Source organism: Periplaneta americana, chromosome 5 (assembly GCF_040183065.1).
Source record: "Periplaneta americana isolate PAMFEO1 chromosome 5, P.americana_PAMFEO1_priV1, whole genome shotgun sequence".
In the NCBI taxonomy this organism is placed as follows: Eukaryota; Metazoa; Arthropoda; class Insecta; order Blattodea; family Blattidae; genus Periplaneta; species Periplaneta americana.
In genome coordinates, this window is record NC_091121.1 from 101,392,395 (window position 1) to 101,412,989 (window position 20,595).

General features: G+C 36.1%; 1 protein-coding gene across 7 annotated transcripts in view; it reads right to left on the bottom strand.

Moving 5' to 3' along the window:
* LOC138700050 (uncharacterized) overlaps nucleotides 1–20,595 on the bottom strand; it is a 139,587-nt gene that overhangs the window by 25,942 nt on the left and 93,050 nt on the right. For 6 of the 7 annotated variants that reach the window (XM_069826353.1, XM_069826352.1, XM_069826350.1 and 3 more), the window contains one exon: nucleotides 16,188–20,534. In XM_069826353.1, the coding sequence (XP_069682454.1) occupies nucleotides 18,345–20,534 (2,190 nt within the window). In that variant the 3' untranslated portion in view covers nucleotides 16,188–18,344. Of the gene's footprint in view, nucleotides 1–11,895; nucleotides 20,535–20,595 lie in introns of all 7 variants that reach the window. The other variant, XM_069826348.1, reaches the window with a different exon arrangement.

A 20,595-nucleotide genomic window follows, 5' to 3' on the forward strand; every position in this document is an offset into this window, starting at 1 on the left:
TAGGAAAATATTATGAAATAAATAAATATTAGACAGATGCATAATTTTGTAGCATTTATGTTCATCACAATACTGTATTGTTAAATATTTATCATTTATTTGGAGTGTTGTGCTTGTAAAATACACCTTGAATTTTGCGGATTTACAGAAAATTTATGCTATTTGTGGGCTAAAGAAGATGGAGTAGCAATGGGGAGGGGAACGAACACTTCCTACATATTCTTCTGTTTGAGTTTAATAAAGAAGCAAAGGCAGCTCGAAACATATGAGCTGTGTATGTGTATGGGGGGGGGGGGGAACGACATCAGAGAAAACACTGCAAGGAAATGGTTCTGTTGTTTCAACACACAACACCCTGTACAAAAGTTAGTGTCCATTCATAGAAGATGTTATGCAAAGTGGGATAAAAAAGGTTTGTGTACTATGAATTAATTCCCAGAAATGTAACCCTAATTGATAACATTTATTGCCAACAACTCAGACGCCTTGCAGCTGCAACTGAAGAAAAATGACTAGAAAGACTGCATCAAGTGCTACTGCAACACGATAATGCAAGTCCCCACTCTGCTAACATGACGAAAACAGCTATCGAGAAGCTTGGTACTTACTTACGTGATAGGTATGACTTCACTGAAAACAACTTTCATAACAAAGTGTCAAAACTGAGTGTAACAAACTCCATACCCTTTCGAGAATTCTCTGACGCAATTCATGCATGTAACACAGAGGACAGTGATAAGAATATTTTCCATTCCATGCAGCAATGTTCATATTGAAACAGTTTTCTATGATGACCTCAGCATGGACAAGAGTGGTTAACCACGTACAAGAAATCCCTAGCCAACAGACTTCTAGAGGCTGCTAGTAAAGGGCAGAAATATAAAATATTTATTTATATATATTTTCCAAGTGGTAGTACGTGACCAATGGAGTCATTGATTACGAACAACAAAAACAGTAACAGAACAATTTTATAGATAACTCCAATAACACATCTTCATCCTGGCTTCCCAGTAATGGTCAACTTCGGAGAAAAAGTGGAGGGCTGGACACTTTCCCAGGTGATGACGGATCATCTCTTCATTAAGATTGCAGAGTATACAGTTTGGGGATTGCATTATCCCAATGCGATTTAGGTGTTTGCCTAGTAGCCTTTATCATGTTCTTTTCAGAATGTCCAAGAAGTTCTCAAAATTTTTCAATGAAATATAAAATATAACATTGGTCATTTAACAGAAAGCCAGATGAGTCACAATTTCATCATAAATCAGGTTCTCATAGCAAATATTTTAGCCTATGTAATATGGCCACCCTAGTCGATAAATTAATCGAGATAAAGGCAAATTAAATAGCTATTAGGCCTAATTAACTTTCTCAATCTGTTTAACTTTTAGGTCAAATCATAAAATGAGAAAATGTGCCAATAAATTAAGCCTAGATGTAATTAATAATAATATGTATGTATACCTATATTATGAAATTACTAGCCAGTTTGTCAGTTTTACAGCAGATTTAAAGTTCTGAGTTATATATATATATTTTCCCCAGAAATGGGAAGAGTATAAAAATAAAAAATACACAGAAGATGATCTGGAAAAAGCAGTGTATTTAGTAAACGAGCTGAAGGCAGGAGTGAGGGCTACTGCTGCAAAATATAACATTGATAGATCTTTATTGTCCAGGAGGGAGTTAAACAAATGCACAGCTACCCAAAGGAGGAAGATAGCTTTGTCAGAAAGAGACAAACAGAATCTAACTTCAAACCTGAAACTCATGGCAAAATGGAGCTTCTCATTCTCAAAGAAAGTGTTCTCTGTGGTACAGGGATATGTTGAAATCTGTGGCATTTTAATGCCACTCAAGAACGGGAATCCAGGACATGACTAGTTTAAAGCATTCTGGGCTCACATCAATCTAACATTGAAACAACCAAACAAATGCGCAGGTTCTCAAGGAAAGAAGACAGCTTTGTCAGGCAGAGACAAACAGAATCTGGCTTCAAATCTGAAAATCATGGCAAAATGGGGATTCCCACTCTCACAGAATATGCTCTCAGTAGTACATGAATACAGTAAAACCTCTGTTATCCGTGGTAATGAAGGGGGTGGACTGAACGGTTTATCGAAAAAATCAAATAATCCATATCATAAAAAAATTTCATAAATCAAGTGCTGCATATTATTTATACCCACAGTTTCGTAATTTCCTCCGAGGTGTTGTGTTTAACATGCTACACAGTGAATCAGGTCATTAATTTAAATCCGGTTGTCAACGAGGGTTTTAAAGGGCCAAGGGAACATCTTGTGATGATTGTTTGCAAAACGATAGAAATAACAGAGATCTCATGTTGTATAATTACATACTGGTACTTTATACACTTTATCCTTGTTTTCTTTTTATTTAAATTGCGCACATTTATAATGCCAATCTAGTATTCTGATGTGACATTAGCCCCAGTTTCTCCTTTCCCAAACCTCTTAATTATTTGCACTTTTTTTTTCGATACTTAGGACAACACGTTTTCTTTTCTCAGTCATAGAAGAAATTTTGCATAGAAGTTAAACAGTATACAGCCACTCGAATTATGCAATTATGTGGAAATTCTTGGGGTCATTTCTTTGAAAGAATGTAGTGATTATTTTACAATCGGGAAAATAAACCCTTCCATAAGTATGTTTCTGTTGGTAGTAATGGAAGCTTAGGCCTTTAATAATGCTCCCTATAAAAAATATTTAGAGCCTATTGCAGGGGGGGGGGGGAGAACCAAAACAAAGAAAAAAGAAAAAGAAGGAAACAATTGGATAATCTGTTGATTGGTTAATAGGGTGACGGATAATTAGGATTCTACTGTATGTTGAAATTAGTGGTATTAAAAAGCCAATCAAGAATGGAAAACCAGAATATGGTTAGTCTCTGTTTAAAACACTCGAGACTTGCAACAACCTAACATTGAAAAACTAGAACCTCTTGAGCAAAACAGAAGAGCCTTTATTGTTTTTTCTATTTTTATGACAAACTTACATACTTAAGGAACCCGAAGGTTCATTGCCACCCTCACATAAGTCCGCCATCGGTCCCTATTCTGTGCAAGATTAATCCACTCTCTATCATCATATCCCACCTCCCTTAAATCCATTTTAATATTAACTTCGCATCTACATCTCGGCCTCTCCAAAGATCTATGACAAACTAGTTAATGACAAACTAGAAAAGGTAATATCAGAACTTAATATTTTTGATAAGCCAGATCTAATATGGAACTTGGACGAGATATCATTCTCTTGTGATCCATATAAAGTGAAAGGCGTTTCTGGAGTAGGCCAAACATTTCATCGCAACATTACAGGCACAGAGCGAGACAATACAACAGTAATGGCTTGTGTATCTGCATTAGGCCATGCTATAACATCATTGATAACATTTGAGGCTACAAAATCATGAACAAATTGGCAAGGCACTCGTATATACCTGGAACTTTCTAAGCTGTGGCTCAGAAAAGATATATGACTGCTGCAATGTTTTCAGATTTCTTTCATAAATTTTGTGAAAGAGTCTAAGAGAGACCTTGTCACCTTGTTTTTGATAGCCACCTCTCTAATTTAAACATCAGCATTTTCGAAAAAGCTACAGCGATAAGAACAAAACTTCTTGCTCATACCACAGAGCTTCTTCAACCTTTGGATAAATGTGTTCAACAGAAAAACACTGATTATGTGGCAGTGAGAAAACCAGAGATTCCTTTTTGCTTCAAAATTAGAAGTAGTTGATTTAGTTGTGAAATATGGTAAGAGACTCTAATGCCAGACAACATAATATCCGGATTTAAAACAACAGGAATCTTTCCACTTGATCAGCAGTATCCCACCAAAAAGTCAAGTTGAAACACTATGTGAAATTACAGCAAACTGAAAAATAGTCCATAAATTTAGCACAGCCTACTGTAATGCCACGGCTACAAGTGAATTTCTACCCTTCTCTTACTACAGAAGAACTGAAACCCAAACAGCTATTCCTTCCACATCATCTAAACCTTCTAGCTCTCCATTTTTGCCTGAGGATACCTCTCTATTGCAGACCTACCTGCTGAAAACTCATTTGAAAATATCCTACTTTCTAAAATAAAACGCACTGACAAACAAATGACAAAGCATAAAAGAGTACATCCAACTGCAAAGGTTATTACTTCTGAAGAGAATGCTCAGATTGTGAGAGAAAAGCATATACAGGCTCATAAAAAGAAGAAAATAGGTATTCCAAAGACTATAGTAAAAGCTAGACCATCCATACCTGAGGCAAAAGATGATTTCTGTGACTCTGAGTCAGATGAAGATGAAGATTAGGAAGAGAGCAGTGACAGACTTGATGACATTAATTTCATCAACACAGACGTTGTGGAAATGACAGTGGCAAATGAAGTCAATCCAGGTAACTCTGTCCTGTGCTTCTTGAAAGCTACAGAAAGCGAAATTCTTTCCAATATAAATAAATTATGTTGCTACAAGTTCAGAAAGTTATGGAGGAAGTAGATATACAGTACTGTGCAGATTAGTTGGGACAAAACTGAATTTCAATTAAATTATATATTGTGTTGCATTGTTGCTGTATACATGTCGTTTGAAAATATTACAACAATGTACCAGTAAGGACAGTTAATTCAACAGACCATTCTTTCATTCTGAATTAATTTTTAGTGGTGTTAAGACATATTTTTCACTTAAATTATTTTTTGAGTGTTTTCTTTGCTATGGATATCACACCCCACAAAAGAGCAAAGATTATTGCTCTTAGTGAAAATACGGAGATGAGCTGAGGAAGATAGCAGATGTAGTTTGTGTTGGAAAATCCAGTGTATCAAGGATTATCAAGCTGAATAAAGACACAGGAGGCATGGACATGTCAAGAAAAGGACCTGTGGGGATAAAAAGGAAAACTACGCCCAAAGATGATGCCCTGATTCGAAGAATCAGCATTATCAAGTCAAAGAAGACCAGCAGTGACATCAAGAGACATTGCATCTCATGGAATAGATCTAGACGCTTCCACCATACGCTGTCACCTTCTGGAATATGACCACCGTGCACGGCACCCTATCAAGAAATAGCTCTTGACACCCTTAATGAAGAAAAAAAGGCTCTCCTGGACAAAGAAATATAAAGACTGGACTGTGGAGCAGCGGAGGAAAGTGGTTTTTTCTGACGAAACCCATTTTGAAGTTCAAGGTTACAGATCAAATTTCATTTGGCACTCATCTGACGAACCTCTTCAACTGCCCACATCCAAACACCTACCAAAGATGTTTTGGGGCTGTTTCGCAGCTTCCGGACGAGAGACCCTTCACTCCATTAAAGGAATGATGAACAGCGTGAAGTACATTGAAATATTAAAGACTAAACTAATTCCAACAATGTGAAGGAGGTTTCCTGATGGTGATGGGCTGTTTCAACAGGATCTGGCTCCCTGCCATAACTCCAAGATCACAAAGTCCTCCTTATCTAAGGAAAAGTTGAAATTGTTGGACTGTCCAGAGAATTCGTCAGACTTGAACCCTACAAAAAACTTGTGGTCCATTGTAAAGGCTCGGATCTGCATGTTCAACTGCATCACCAAAATTAAGATGATCAAGAGTGTCATCGAAATCTGGTATCAGGACCCAGAAGTGAAGGAGATATGTAGGAAACTGACTGATTTCATGTGTAAGAAGGTGAAAGATGTAATTAAAGTGAAAGGAGGTCACATTTCACATTAAAAAATAAAATAAATCAATATATGTTCAAAATAAGCTTTTGTAAATCATTTCCCTGCTTATCCCAATTAATCTGTAGAGTACTGTAAAAATTATGTGCCTAAATTGTGTGGACAATAACAAAACAGTTTTTAGACTCAAGCTAGTTTAGAACAGATCATGAGTAGCATAGAGGCTACCATGACTAGCAGAATAATTCAATGATTATAAAATGTTCCAATAAAGTAGTATTAGCGTGAATTATATTCAAGAAAGAATAAAATTTTAGAAGAAATGGTTGCATGGAAAACAGAGGTGAAGGTGAATTTAGTGTTGTACGTAATTTTTGCCTTCATTATAATATTTTCAAATAGTGGGTGTATTTATCATATTATTTTGTAAATTTATTTGTATTTACTGAGGATTACAGATTGAGAATTGGATTGCCATGGCCGTGTTTATGAACAATGAAATAAATCTATATCCATAAAATGAAATGGGCAATCTTCTCATTTCAACCTCACAAATCCCTAGGACTTGATGGAATTATGCTCATCATGCTAAAACAGGAATTCGAAAACTACTGTCAAAAAATAGTTGACTAGAATATGTAAAGCAAGTCTAGATTACAATGAGTTGGCGACACACTAGGGTAGTTAGTGTTTATATGAAAACCAGGGAAGCCCTTGACCCTGTCTAAGACCTTAAGGCCTATCAGTCTCATGTTATTTACTCTTAAAACTCTTGAAGAATTGGTTGATAGACATGTTAAGAAGTTTTGCACTGAATAAAAATCCACTGGATCAGAACTGGAAGGCAGATCTACAGAGACTACTGCTCTCTTCCAGGTTGTCCAAAAACTGGAAAAGAATACTGACATGGAGGTGATGGCTTTGGGTGCCTTCACTGACACTGAAGGTGCTTTTGGTAACACCTCCCTCAAAGCAGTAACCACTGCTGCCAGAAGGCATGGAGTAGATGAAACCTGTCACAGGTGGATAGAGACCATACTTAATAGCAGTACGGTGCACACAACTTTCATGGACAGCAAGTTAGCTGCCAAGGTCGTGTGTGGATGTTCACAGGGAGGTGTATTGATCAATGATCACTGTATGTAGAATTTAGTAGTAAATAGGTTAATGATTGAAGTCAATAACCTAGAAACAATTTATTATGTAAAATCGTTCATTGACTGTCTCAAACTTTGTTTAATCACTTTTTGTATGTGAGTAACATAAAATAAATTAAGTGTTAACAATGGGTACTTTTGCCCTTTTGAGCATCATCAGGTTGTACTAGAAAATATAACTCTTTAAGAATATTAATAAGATATATAAATTTAAATAATTATCCTGAAAGTCTATAAGAATGAACATATTAAATACACAGCAACTCAAGCAAACACAGGTAAATATAATATGGCTTATATAATACCTGTAACATCATAATTTGAAACATGATAATTTTAATACTCCAGTAACTAATTTAAACTTTTACTTCCTTATGTTCAAAGAACAAGTTTCCAAACTGCACCATTTTACTGGCCACATTGGAATCCACTACATACTGGTGGTGTATACATAACCATATTACAATCACATCCTATGTATATTATCATCCGCAATTATTACAAATAGGCAGTTTTTGATTATGTTACAATTTTATATGTTCAATTGTCTCAACTTTGTAATTGATATGCTCTTTTACTTTTTAATTTGAGATCCAAAAGGATGAAGTTTTATGTAATTCATATCTTTTGACGGTGAAACATTCCTAGCTACACACTTGATTGTTTTAATTTAATTATAGCCTATGTTTCGATGTAATCAAATTCATTGTATTTAATATGTTCAGTCTTATAGACTTTCAAGGTAATTATTTATTCAATATTACGCCTAATGTTCATAAGGAGTTATTTTTTTCTAATACAACCTGATGATGCCCAAAAGGGCAAAAGTCCTTGTTGTTAACACTTAATTTATTTTATGTTATTCACATACAAAAAGTGACTGAACAAAGTATGTGACAGTTAATGAAGAATTTTACATAATAAATTATTTATATACACGACTCGTTCTCAAAATCAATAACCTTGGTTTTAATACTATGGGCTATATTGATGATATCGTCATATTAGCCCATGGAAAATATAGACATTTAATCAGGGAACTCATGTAAAAGATTCTGAACATTGTGGCAAAATGGACTGAGAATAAAGATTTAAAAATTTTCCCTAGGACATGCTTAGTATCTTTCACTAAAAGAATAAAATTAGAGGAATTAGGACCACTATTTTCAAGGTGGTGGTGTTGTTCTTTAGTCAAACTGTTCATTGAATCCCGTGACACCAATGAGGAATCACTCGTGAGGCAACTACGCCAGGAGATAATTGGCGGCCAGTTCCTTTTCCTCTCTAATGCATACATCACTGACTACTGATATATTACACTAATCAGACTTAAGATGTACCGTTATACAAACATTTGTCCTCCCTCTGACATATCGTCAAGTGTGATGTACTGCCTGATAATAAATGTACATATCAGCCAGAACCTCAATAGAAGAACTTAAAATGTCTTAAGTAGTCAAATACTTGGGAGTTATTCTTGACTGGAATCAGTAGCCTATTTACAGAAAATCATAAAACGTGCAAAAGCTACATTTGCAGTTGTTAGATGCATGTATGGGAAAAAAGAAATAGGGATTAAGACCTGGTGCAATACATTGGATCTATATCAGGATAATCAGACCATCTATAACGTGTGGATCCTGGTATGGTGCCTCAGGGTCCTCCAAAATAACTTTATAATTCAGCTTGGTAGAATTCAAAGAACAGCATGCCTGGAAATTACTGGGGCTATAAAATCTATGCCTACTGCAGCAACAGAGGCACTCTTTAACTCGACTACATTAAATTTATTAATGGAAGAAGCAAGAATGGCACTCTGCAGACTGCAGCACAGTGATTTCCTGGGAGTTCATAGAGTTGCTTTAGTGTTGGGTAGAGTAGACGCAAGAAGAGCTTGCCACAGAAAGCTGCACGAACTTTCGGAAACATTCGGTTGCACTCGGCCTCGCTTCGATTAGATTGGCAAACTGTCGACAGTTCTCAGTCATCTGCTGGCTTGATGTTTCGAGTGAGATTTATCACAGCGCATGTAACGTAACCTAAACCTTGTTGCGGAGTAACTAATAAACTAATAACATAACATTGTTGAAAATACAGAAGCACGATTTTTTTTACATATAAAATCAATGAATGAAATGACAAAGATGTTATAAGATATATGTAATTGTTGAAAATACAGAAGCACGAATTCTTTTACATATAAAATCACTGAATGAAATTACATGTTATAAGAAATATGTAATCGTGTAATAATTGATATTTGACGTCGTATTAAAACACTAATACTATGTGATTTTATTAAAATATTCCGATAACTAGGGTACTATAGTCGGTTTATTTTAATCTGTGTATATGTTTTTTTTTATTTAACGACGCTTGCAACTGCAGAGGTTATATCAGCGTCGCCGGATGTGCTGGAATTTTGTCCTGCAGGAGTTCTAAATAATCTATATATATTCCTTATGTTACGAGCAGAGCTTGTTTCGTTTTTCAGAAATTTATAAATGTTATAAATAATTCCCTAGTTTGACTGTGTAACGTTTTATTAGCACTTCCTAATTTAGAGTGAAACGGGGGCATTGTTAAGTACATAGAATGTTATACAGAACTCTGTTATTTAACAAACACACTTTGAACTATATAAAACTCCTGACATTAGGGATAAAACGCAGAATATATAATGCACATACTGACTTCTACCCGGTCTGCACAATACACTTCACAATACGAACAGCTCAAGACCACACTTTCGAATGCGCCCTGTAATCAGCATTGGGTGATTCATAGCAGCCCTGTAACAAGCATGGCGACACGAGGACCGAATATCATTCTCTGCGCATTAGTCAAATGGGCAAGCTTTCTTTGCGCTTCCTCTAGCTAATCATTCAAGCATGGGCCAGTGAAAGTGTAGGACTGTGCATTATAAAAAGATTCAAAATAACGTCCCCTTGTTTACATAATAGTGGCTTTGCCGAAGCAATGACTGTTAAAGAAAGCAAAAGTCATACTGGAGCCAAGTGATATGCATATATATTCTTCAAAAGCTGAAATCTTATCTGCATTTGAATGATTTTGCACTGTTAGAGGCTCAAAATCCTGACAAGGATTTCAAAGTCCGCCCATTGATAGAAATTACTAATTCTGCTTTTCAAATGTTTGAGGTTTTGAGGAGCATTTATCAGTATATGAAATGGTCGTAAAATACTTTCCAAAATTTTCTAACTCATATATGAGCGTTGCTCAATAGGTTTCAAGACCACAGGAATGGTTCCTGAAAACAGAATGAAGAAATTTCCTCTAGAGGGCAATGAAGAGCATCAGAAGAAAGGAGGGTACTAATGATTTCACATTTGACTACCAATGAACTTTTAGTTTTGAAGTGGAATGACAATATTCGAGTTAGAATATGGTAAGCTACTCACGAGAATCCTTGATATGGCTGTAGTGAACGCCTGGTGTCTCTGTAATAGGATTCTTCCCAATGATTGATTGTCCTTGTTAAATTTTCGAAGAGACATTGCAGTTTCGTTCATCAAGTCGAAACCACCATCTGTCTCATCATGTACAATAATTCGAAAAGTTCAAGTGGCGGCTGCGATCAAGGATGTGAGATATGATGGCAAACATACTTCCTTAGCAAGAGAGGTCAAGAAAGATGATATCAGAGGGAAAGCTGTAAATCGAAACTCCATAAATATTATGTGAAATGTAATGCTACATCGTGCGATCAATGTTTTTCTGTGTTTCATTCTCTGAAAAAAGTAAAATGAACAGTCAGTAGCGCCAAATTGCACAAAAGACAATTAAAAACATAGTATTGTTTTTGTATAAGAGTCTTGCTCATCAATTATACTATAATACACGTGTTCCAAATTATGATGATGTGTCATAAAAGTATCATTAGAACCCACTGTCCTCAAATGAGGACAGAAATGTACAAGAGTTCAAATTTTTTTTGTTGGTAATACAACTATATGTAAGTGATCTGTATGTATTCCACATCATAAATACAAAGTTTCAACTCATAATTTAAAAAAAAAAAAAAAAAAGTCTGCTGGTCCTTAATGGGTTAATTGGACCAAAGCCAGCTCTCGGAATACAAAAGTGTTCTGTAAGAGAAGCAATTAAAAACTGGTTCGAAAAAATATTATAAGGCCTGGATCAAAGCCCAAAGAAAGAGAATAGTGATTTATTAGGAGACTATGTAACAAAAGAGCTGAAGACCTACTGAAGTGTAATAGGCTTCTGCTGAAAATAATTACAGCTTTTCTCACAGTCATGTTCTTGTGAAAAAGTAAATATGGGTCTGTTTGAAGAAAACCTGAATTGTAGATTTTGCAAAGAGAAGACTGAAAAAGCCCATCAGATTATTTGCTCTTGCTCATAACAGATACTGTCGTTGGTAAATTTAGCTTAGTAGCAAAGGATCTTATCCAAGAACCATTAATAGATTGTATTCCTTATTTAAGGATACAGAATTAATGAGCTGGTATTAATATGATAAATAACACAGGTAAGCACAATAAGCATGGGCTGTGATGCATGCAGAAGGCCTGTAGTGGGGTGAGGAGGAGGGAAGAGTACTTTATATTTAACTAGTGTGCGTCAGTGGATTAGCAAAATTGCATCATTGTTTATGCTGATTCGGACTAACTGGGGGAAGGGGAGGATGCCGCTACTGTCACCTTCTATCTCATTTCAAAACATTTAGTTGCAATGCAGCTGTGGACTGAAGTACAACATGCTTTTGCTGTGAAAGCATTCCACAAAAAACTGTAATAGTTTTGTTATCACTCAGTGTGAATTTTGAAGAGAGATTCACGATTTTCACAACCATTCTCTTCTGTCAGAGTATGTCATTGAAACATAGGTTTAAAACTTCGAAGCTAAGTAAGTGGATCTACATAAAAAAATTGTATAAAGTCAGCATTTGCCGGCTTTTACACAAGATTTGCACCTCCACACTTGCAAAATTCGAATTATTCATACATTAGGGTTACTTTGCATTTGATTAATGAAAACCAAGAATTTGTAAACAACTTACTGATGAGGGATGAAGCTAATTCATTTGTCAGGTTTTGTAAAGAGACGGAATTTCTGTTACTGGTCCACCTCAAATCCCACAGCACTTCATGAGAAACTTTTCTTCCTTTGCAATTATTGAACCTTGTTTTTTTTAAGAATGTGAAAGTGCAGTAACCGTGTCTGAATTTGAGAGCACTATGTTCTTCTTGGCTCTTGAACTTGTTCGTCATCCACTAGATGAAAACACATAATTTTTTTTTTTAACATGATGGGAGCTACGTGTCATAGCCTGTCATACGAACGTCCATGGTGGTTTTGAAGAATTTGTTCCTAACCATATCATCTCTAGATACTGAGGCATCACGTGGCCGGCGAGATCACCTGACTTTTCCGTACATAATTATTATCTTAAGGTATTTGAAAACTCAAGTCTTCTTTGCACCAGCACTCCACACAATTCAGGAGCTGAGATGTCGAATCAGGCAAGAAGTTGATTAAATCCCTGTGAAAATGCAGCAAAGAATAATATGTAACCTATGCAAAAGACTTATCAAGTGCTAACAGTGAAATGGTGTAATCTCAGGGACCATTTTCGGAAAATAGAACTTTTGTTTTCCATTTATCTAATTTCATGTATTATGTTAACAACATATGTTGATGCTAAGTTCTGCAGAGTTTTTTGCAACAAAGCCATTAACTCTCTTGCTCTTTAATATTTCTCATACACAGTGGGTTTGGAGAAAGGGTTGGACATTGCTATAGATGATTTTCATCCATTTCTTCCTGAAGACTGCAAAGTGGCAAAGAAAAAAATTCATATTTTGTTCAAGTATTTTGACAGTCATGTCCTGTGAGTAATCAAAAGGATGCAACTGCACTTTTCTTTACTCAGGAAATATATTTTGTTGTACATTGAGACACTCATATTTTATTTGAAATTTCGTGGGAATATGACTTATTATACTTTGATATTTTGAGTTGATTAATATTTTAACTGTTGAAAATGATAAAGTTGACATGAGAATTTGTAAGATTTTACTTCCCTTCTTAGCAAGATGGACAGCAGTTTCATTACCAGAAAATTCACAGTGTGCTGGTACCCATTGCAAAACCAACTTTTTGTTAGGTTCCATCAGATGATAGGCCTATATAATTTTTCAACAAGGGGATTTTTTTTAGGTGACAGATTGGTTGTTATAGCAGTAATAGCTGCTTTAGAACACTGAATACAATAGCTTCTTGAAAATAAAGATATGGTACAACAGATTTTTAACTGTCGAATATATAGATGACTTAAACTTTAATAAAGGCAGTTAATTATGTAAGTCTATAGTGTTAAAACTAAATAAATGGAAACATTTACTGTCAATACTTTTCAAAAATTGCCAATTCACTGATGTACCTAGCTCTAGCCTAGTTTTTCCAATATCACTGTTGACTTAGGAACATTCTGTTTCAAATCTATTATATCGTACCTGTGGATTTGCTATTTTATTCGATTTATAATGCTTACAACTGCAGTGGTTTTTCACTACTGAAAATGTGATTGGGTGCCAACGATATGGTGCATATGGGAAAATTTGAAAAGAAATATGTTATGTTTTATTTAACGACGCAACTACAGAGGTTATATCAGCGTCGCCGGATGTGCCAGAATTTTGTCCCGCACGAGTTCTTTTACATGCCATTAAATCTACTGACATGAGCCTGTCGCATATAAGCATACTTAAATGCCATCGACCTGGCTCGGGATCGAAACTGCAACCTTGGGCATAGAAGGCCAGCACTATACCAACATTTGAAAAGAAGAGAACATGGCCAATCTAACTAAATAACATATCAGCATTTTCTTGGTATGGCAGAATGAAAACTAAAGGCTAGCTTAAAGCCTTAACATGTGCTTACATGAACAAAATAGACAATAATGTTAAAATTAAAATAATAAAACCATTTTTAAGTAAACTTTTATCACCAAAATGTGCCCTCTGCAGAGAAGATTCAATATGAACTTGCAGCACATACAACTTACAAATGGCTTTTATGGGACCCGCAGGTTCATTGCCACCCTCACATAAGCCCGCCATCGGTCCCTATCCTGTGCAAGATTAATTCACTCTATCATCACATACCACCTCCCTCAAATCCATTTTAATATTATCCTCCCATCTATGTCCTAGCTTCCGCAAAGGTCTTTTTCCCTCCGGCCTCCCAACTAACACTCTGTATGCATTTTTGGATTCGCCCATATGTGCTACATGCCCTGCCCATCTCAAACGCCTGGATTTAATGTTCCTAATTATGTCAGGTGAGGAATACAATGCATGCAGTTCTGCATTGTGTAACTTTCTCCATTCTCCTGTAACTTCATCCCTCTTAGCCACAAATATTTTCCTAAGAACCTTATTCTCAAACACCCTTAATCTCTGTTCCTCTCTCAAACTTAGAGTCCAAGTTTCACAACCATACAGAGCAACCTGTAATATAACTGTTTTAGCCTATAAATTCTAACTTTCAGCAGATTTTTTGACAGCAAACTAGATGACAAAAGCTTCTCAACCGAATAATAACAGGCATTTCCCATATTTATTCTGCATTTAATTTCCTCCCAAGTGTCATTTATATTTGTTACTGTTGCTCTAAGATATTTGAATTTTTCCACCTCTTCGAAGGATAAATCGCCAATTTTTATGTCTCCATTTCGTACAATATTCTGGTCACGAGATATAATCATATACTTTGTCTTTTCGGGATTTACTTCCAAACCTATTGCTTTACTTGCTTCAAGTAACATTTCCGTTTTTTCCCTAATCGTTTGTGGATTTTCTCCTAACATATTCACGTCATCCTCATAGACAAGAAGCTGATTTAACACATTCAATTCCAAACCCTGTCTATTATCCTGAACTTTCCTAATGGCATATTCTAGAGCAAAGTTAAAAAGTAGAGGTGATAGTGCATCTCCTTGCTTTAGCCCGCAATGAATTGGAAAAGCATTGGCTAGAAACTGGCCTATACGGACTCTGCTGTAAGTTTCACTCAGATTTTAATTAATCGAGCTAGTTTCCTGGGAATACCAAATTCAATAAGAATATTATATAAAACTTCTCTCTTCACCAAGTCAAATGCCTTTTTGAAATCTATGAATAATTGATGTACTGTACCCTTATACTCCCATTTTTTCTCCAATATCTGTCGAATACAAAGAATCTTATCAATATTCGATCTATTACGCCTAGCAGCACATATTAAACTGCAAATATTTCTGATGAAATTGTTAATAACATCACTGAAGTTTATTGGCATATCAGAAGAGAAATGGACAAAATTCAATGTTCTGTGCATTTGATTAATTAATTAGGTCTAATTTAAGTAAACTATTTTTGTCCCGTTAACGCAGTATTCCTAAAACTGCGATTGTAACAATGTATTCTAGCCAACACTGTTACAGGCGAGATCACAATTGACGCGTTTCTGCACTAACTTGCTGAAAGTATGGGGAGTTTGACATGCACATCATGGAAAAATATAGAAAAATATTAAGTGTTCTTTATTACAGAGGCCTCTAGAAAGGTAATTTTGTAGAAGTGGAGGAGAGATGGAGGAATCTAATTTGATTAAGATCTATGGGAGACTAGTCAGTCTTTGTTAGGTCGTGTCCTAAGTACAAAATTGCTTCACTCAGTGTGTAGGTTGATTGTTTATTCAATGCATAGTGTTTCTGTATTTAATCTTGGTTCTTCATGTTCAGTCAAATTTGAAGATCTGAATTAGGTCTAATCACACATTTAAGATATTTGAGTTGTTTATATCTCTTTGCGTAAAACAATATAGCTATTGACGTATGTAATATGTTAATTCATTTATTTATATAGGAGTTTCGGGAAAGTTTAGAGATTAATGAAACAATCCAAGGATGAATTACACCCATTTCCGACTAGTTTTCAGTCTGAATAAAACAAAATTGTGAAGGAACTTGTATGCGAAACTGAAACAAACCACCACTAAATGTTTTGTATTTCCGTAAAAAATAGTAACGTGAAAAATCTCATTTCCCATATGAAAACAATGACTAGTTGGAGGGATCATCTTATGATACGGAATACGAATTCCACTTATCCAGGAACTACAGTGTGAGGAATACCGGTACCCAATATATTGAACACGGTAATATAAACGATACAAAAATTAATATTATGAGTCTGTAACCTGTACAGATAATGGATGTAAACACGTATTTCCTAAAAACAATGCAGGACCGACGTCGCCAAATTCCAGGACGCTCGTAACAGTCGACACTAATCTTATATTTACCATATCTGCAGCACACTTCTTTTTCTAACCATAAAACAATTCACGTAGTCTTTGCGATTATTTCGTTCCTGGTAATATATCGAATCTATAACATTACATATCGATTATCTAATATGCTGCCATCTATTGTGAACGCCCGTTACTACTATCGAGATACTCTGCTTTCCGCGGCAAATACGAATATGTATTGAAAATACTATAGCAACGAGGAGTACCGAAATGCTACCCAATAGCGCACTATCTAAAACTTCTTACTCCTGTCGAGTCAATAAATAATTCTACTTTCTAGATTATTTTAATGCAAATGTAACCATAAAAATCACTATGATTATACTCATTACGGTGGGAGGAGGGGGAGACTAAATCCTAAGATACTAAATTATTTAAAAAACGTAGTAACTATGTTTAAAAATAGCACCATAATATCTCGACTTCTGAATAATTCCTTCGTGTTACTATTGAATTTTGGTCATATTATAGTTCATTAGCAGTAAAAAAAATTAAGGATTAAAAATATGCAACTCATTATTTTCGCACATTTGCAAAAACGATTTATGCGACCTTTTCTTCTAAAGATTAATTTTTATACGAACACAAATTTCCGACTGCTGAATAAAAATATTATTTCAAATTAGTAAAAAGTTCCGAGAAAGATTAAATAAGAGCAGGTTAAAATGAAACTGCCCAGGTGAGTACCACAGCTTTGTTCATTTATGTTGCATTAACATTTTTATTCACTTCAAAGCATAGGTACTCTTAATACCGTGATGTAAGTTTTCTGGGCATATAATGGAGATGGCTGTGAATAGATAGAAATTGAATGTATTATACTGTTGTTTCACCAAAAACATCTTATATTTTATTGCTCTTGCACTGAAGAATGCAAGTACAATGTAATGCAATATAAATGAACAAAAATGAAAAGTATGTCTTGTGTTTGTAAGGATAAATACTTGACCACATTTCCACAGAAGTTTTACATATACTCTACCATATGGCAAATATAATTACTCTGTAACAATGTCTATCACACAGTAACAACACACTTAAACATATATTTATAAGCATCCTATTTCAATAAAAACCTAAAAGCATGTGCAAACAGGAAAGTGTATAAAGAGTGAAAAGTTTGTTTGAGCCATAAGGAGACATGCAGACTTAGGCACCTCTTAATAAGTGCTGCCATTTGTAAGAACTTCAATTTCTATGAAGTGAACTCCTTGTAAGCATCTATTCAATTTGAATTTCTGGTTTGATAATGGCACTCTGTGAAAAGGAGTTTAAAAACAATTTGTGTAGCAGATATAACATCCAGGATATTTAGTCAAGTGTTAAAGGCTACACATGTGGCATTTCATTTAAACAATTTTCGCGCACATCGTCTGCAGGTGGCCTTGGGCACAAAACAATGTAGACGAATTAACAAAGATAAAATCGGTGCCATGACACCTTACAATGGTTTTCCACTCATCACTATCCAAGTAAAATTTTCCAGTGTTGACAATATCATGTTTACAGTGTAATTTTGTATAAAGTTTGTCAATGACTATCAAGTGATTAGTTTGGTATTGATTAATGACACATAGTCCAAACCAAACAAATTTTATTGTTACATATTCAGAGTACTTCATGCCATGGCCTACTGGTCCATCAGCACATGAATGAAATTCTAATGCCTTGATAAACACAGGTTCTTTCTGTAAAGACAAAATTCCATCATGCACTGTGTTCAGGTACTAAACACAAACAAATAACTGAAGACCAGATATGTGTATGTGCAAGAATGTACACAACTGTACCTCTACGTTAACCCTACATAGTAAGCTATGCAGAAATAGATTAAAATGCTGCTAATGGGATACATCTTCCTACACATTTCTCAGTAGTTCAGAAGTATACTCGAAAATCATTAAATCTCCTGAAATAAAACTTGTTCAATATTTCAAAGAAAAGAATTACAAATTGTGTGTACTGTACATTAGCCTGATGGTCATCTATTAACCTTTTCTCTTCCAATACAAATACAAGATAACTTGAAAGTTATATACTTTCTCTAAGCTAATGTTTCATTTCATTTCTTTGGACAAAAAATAAGAAAAAAATAAGGGTTAGTGTTCATCTGAACTTTATTACAGTGAAGATAATGATGCAAATTTCTCACCATCCACCAAAAGGGCCACGATTTCCTCTGAAAGGAGGCCTAAAACCTCCTCTATGTCCTCTACCAAAAGGCCTATCCAGAGGGGGTCGAAAAGGGAATCGGGCAGGTGGTGGACCACCACGTCTGGGACCATTCCACATTGGCCTAGCCCTGGGAATAAATCCGCCACGTGGGAAGTTCTTAAATGGAGGGCGACCTCGACCTCTTTGAATTCTGTCCTGTTCCATTCTGGCCATATCGATCTGCTCTAGTTCAGCTAACTCATTATTCATCCAATGTTCACTGGCTTCTATTTTCGTATGTTTCAAGTGATCAGTTTCTACTCTTACTACAGGTCCAATTTCTGGAACAGTATTAGATTGTGATGCATTTTGTTCAACTGGTGTTGCCTCCGCTTCATCTTTTTCCTGTTCTCCATCATGATTCTTCGAGTCCTCAGCATTTCTCTCAGTCTGCATATCTTCTGTAACACTAATGCTGCGATTCACTTCAGTTGGTGCCTTTTCTTTATCTAATTCATCAGTCCCCTGTTTCTTATCATTCACTTTTAGTACTGGCTTTTCCTTTTCTACCGAGAGAGATTCTGGAAGAGGGGGAGGTGGAAGTGGTGGAGGAGGAGGTGGTGGTTCAGTGACCACTTCCTCTTCAACCACAAAATCCAAACACGGTTCAGTTTCCTGATTTGCATTCTGTGATTCTATTTCGGCCTGTGGCTTTATTTCAATTGTCACATTGAAACTTTCTGGCTGGGGCATTATAAGAGGTCGTAAAGGTGGAAGAGGTGGGGGAGGGGCCATCATGGACGGTCTGAAGCCCCGTGGTAAGTTGGGAGGAGGAAGCCTCTTCACTCCTAGAGGTGATGACAGAAGTGGTACACGTGGCCTCGGTCCCATTCCACGAGGAGAATGTGTATTTCCTCCTATACCACTTATTGTTGGAATTTTTTGACATCCATATACACCACGACTTCTCGGTTTTGAATCTTCTTTTACTTCATTCAGTGGAGAGTTCACTAAAACCTTTGAATGACTGTTTATGTTGAACGATATAACTGGTTTATTACTGTGACTCATGTTAAATCCCTTATCTTTATCAAGTATCATTTCCTTGTTTTCGCGCAGATTTTCAATTGAAATATTTTCCATGACAGCCGGCTCTGCCATTTCCTCATCGCTCATTTCCATGTCCACACTTTCCACATTATCTTGGGTTTCATCTAGCTGCCTGCGCACAACAGAATGAGGTTGGTGCAATCTGTAGTCCTGATCTCCCTGCTGCAATAATTCTTTCTTGCTCGTAGTATTGGTAGTTATTGCAGGTCGATAGTCTTGGTCACTGTGAGACCAATTTAAAGTCGGAGGAGTTGGAGGAGGAGGCAGCGATGAATGATCACGAACAGGAGAACCAGTTAAGCTTATTAGATTACGATGGTCAACATCTTTCTTTCGAGGTATCATTGGGCGATGATCCATATCTTTCTTTGTATGATTTGCTGGTGTCACAGGTAGAATTACACGATGATCTGTGTCCTTCATGTGTTTCACTGGGGGTGGGATTCGACAGTCATTGTCTTTTGTATGATTAATTTGAGGCAGTGGTACCAATGTGCGATGGTCCACATCTCCACTGCTCGACATCAGTGTGGGTTCAACCACAGAATCATCATACTCTACTGGATCACTGAAACCTTCCTTCTCGTACAAAGGTGGTGATTCGGGGGTATCGAGAGCAATCGGTGTCACCTTATTTGGTGGCAAGACTGGCATCCACTCAGTTGTTTTCTCACTTTCTTCCCTTTCCCACCCTGGAGCAGTATCGCCCCAAGTAGGAAACTTTGGAGGAAGTTTAGTGTTCCAAGCATCCTCCTCTCTGTTCATTGACTGTCCATATTTGTAAGACGGTTCTTCTAAAGGAAATAAACTTGGAGGCAACGGAGGAGGAGGCTGCAGAGGAGTAGATGGTGGTTCAGTTGCATAGTCATATTGACTTGTTGAGTTCAGGTCTGTTGCTGAACTATACATTGATTTTGTCGCATTTTGAGTGAGTGCGTTCTGTGGAGGTGGATCCATGTTCAGGCCTGGAATGATTGGACTGCTTGCTGACGGAATTAATGCTTTCAGGAACTCTGCTACGTTAAATCCTTCATCAGGTTTCGTTCTTGAATTTATGACCTCAATTGGCTTCCCCTGTAAAAGAGACAAGAAGTAATGTAGTAATGATAAAACATGTATGTACTCATAACTAAGT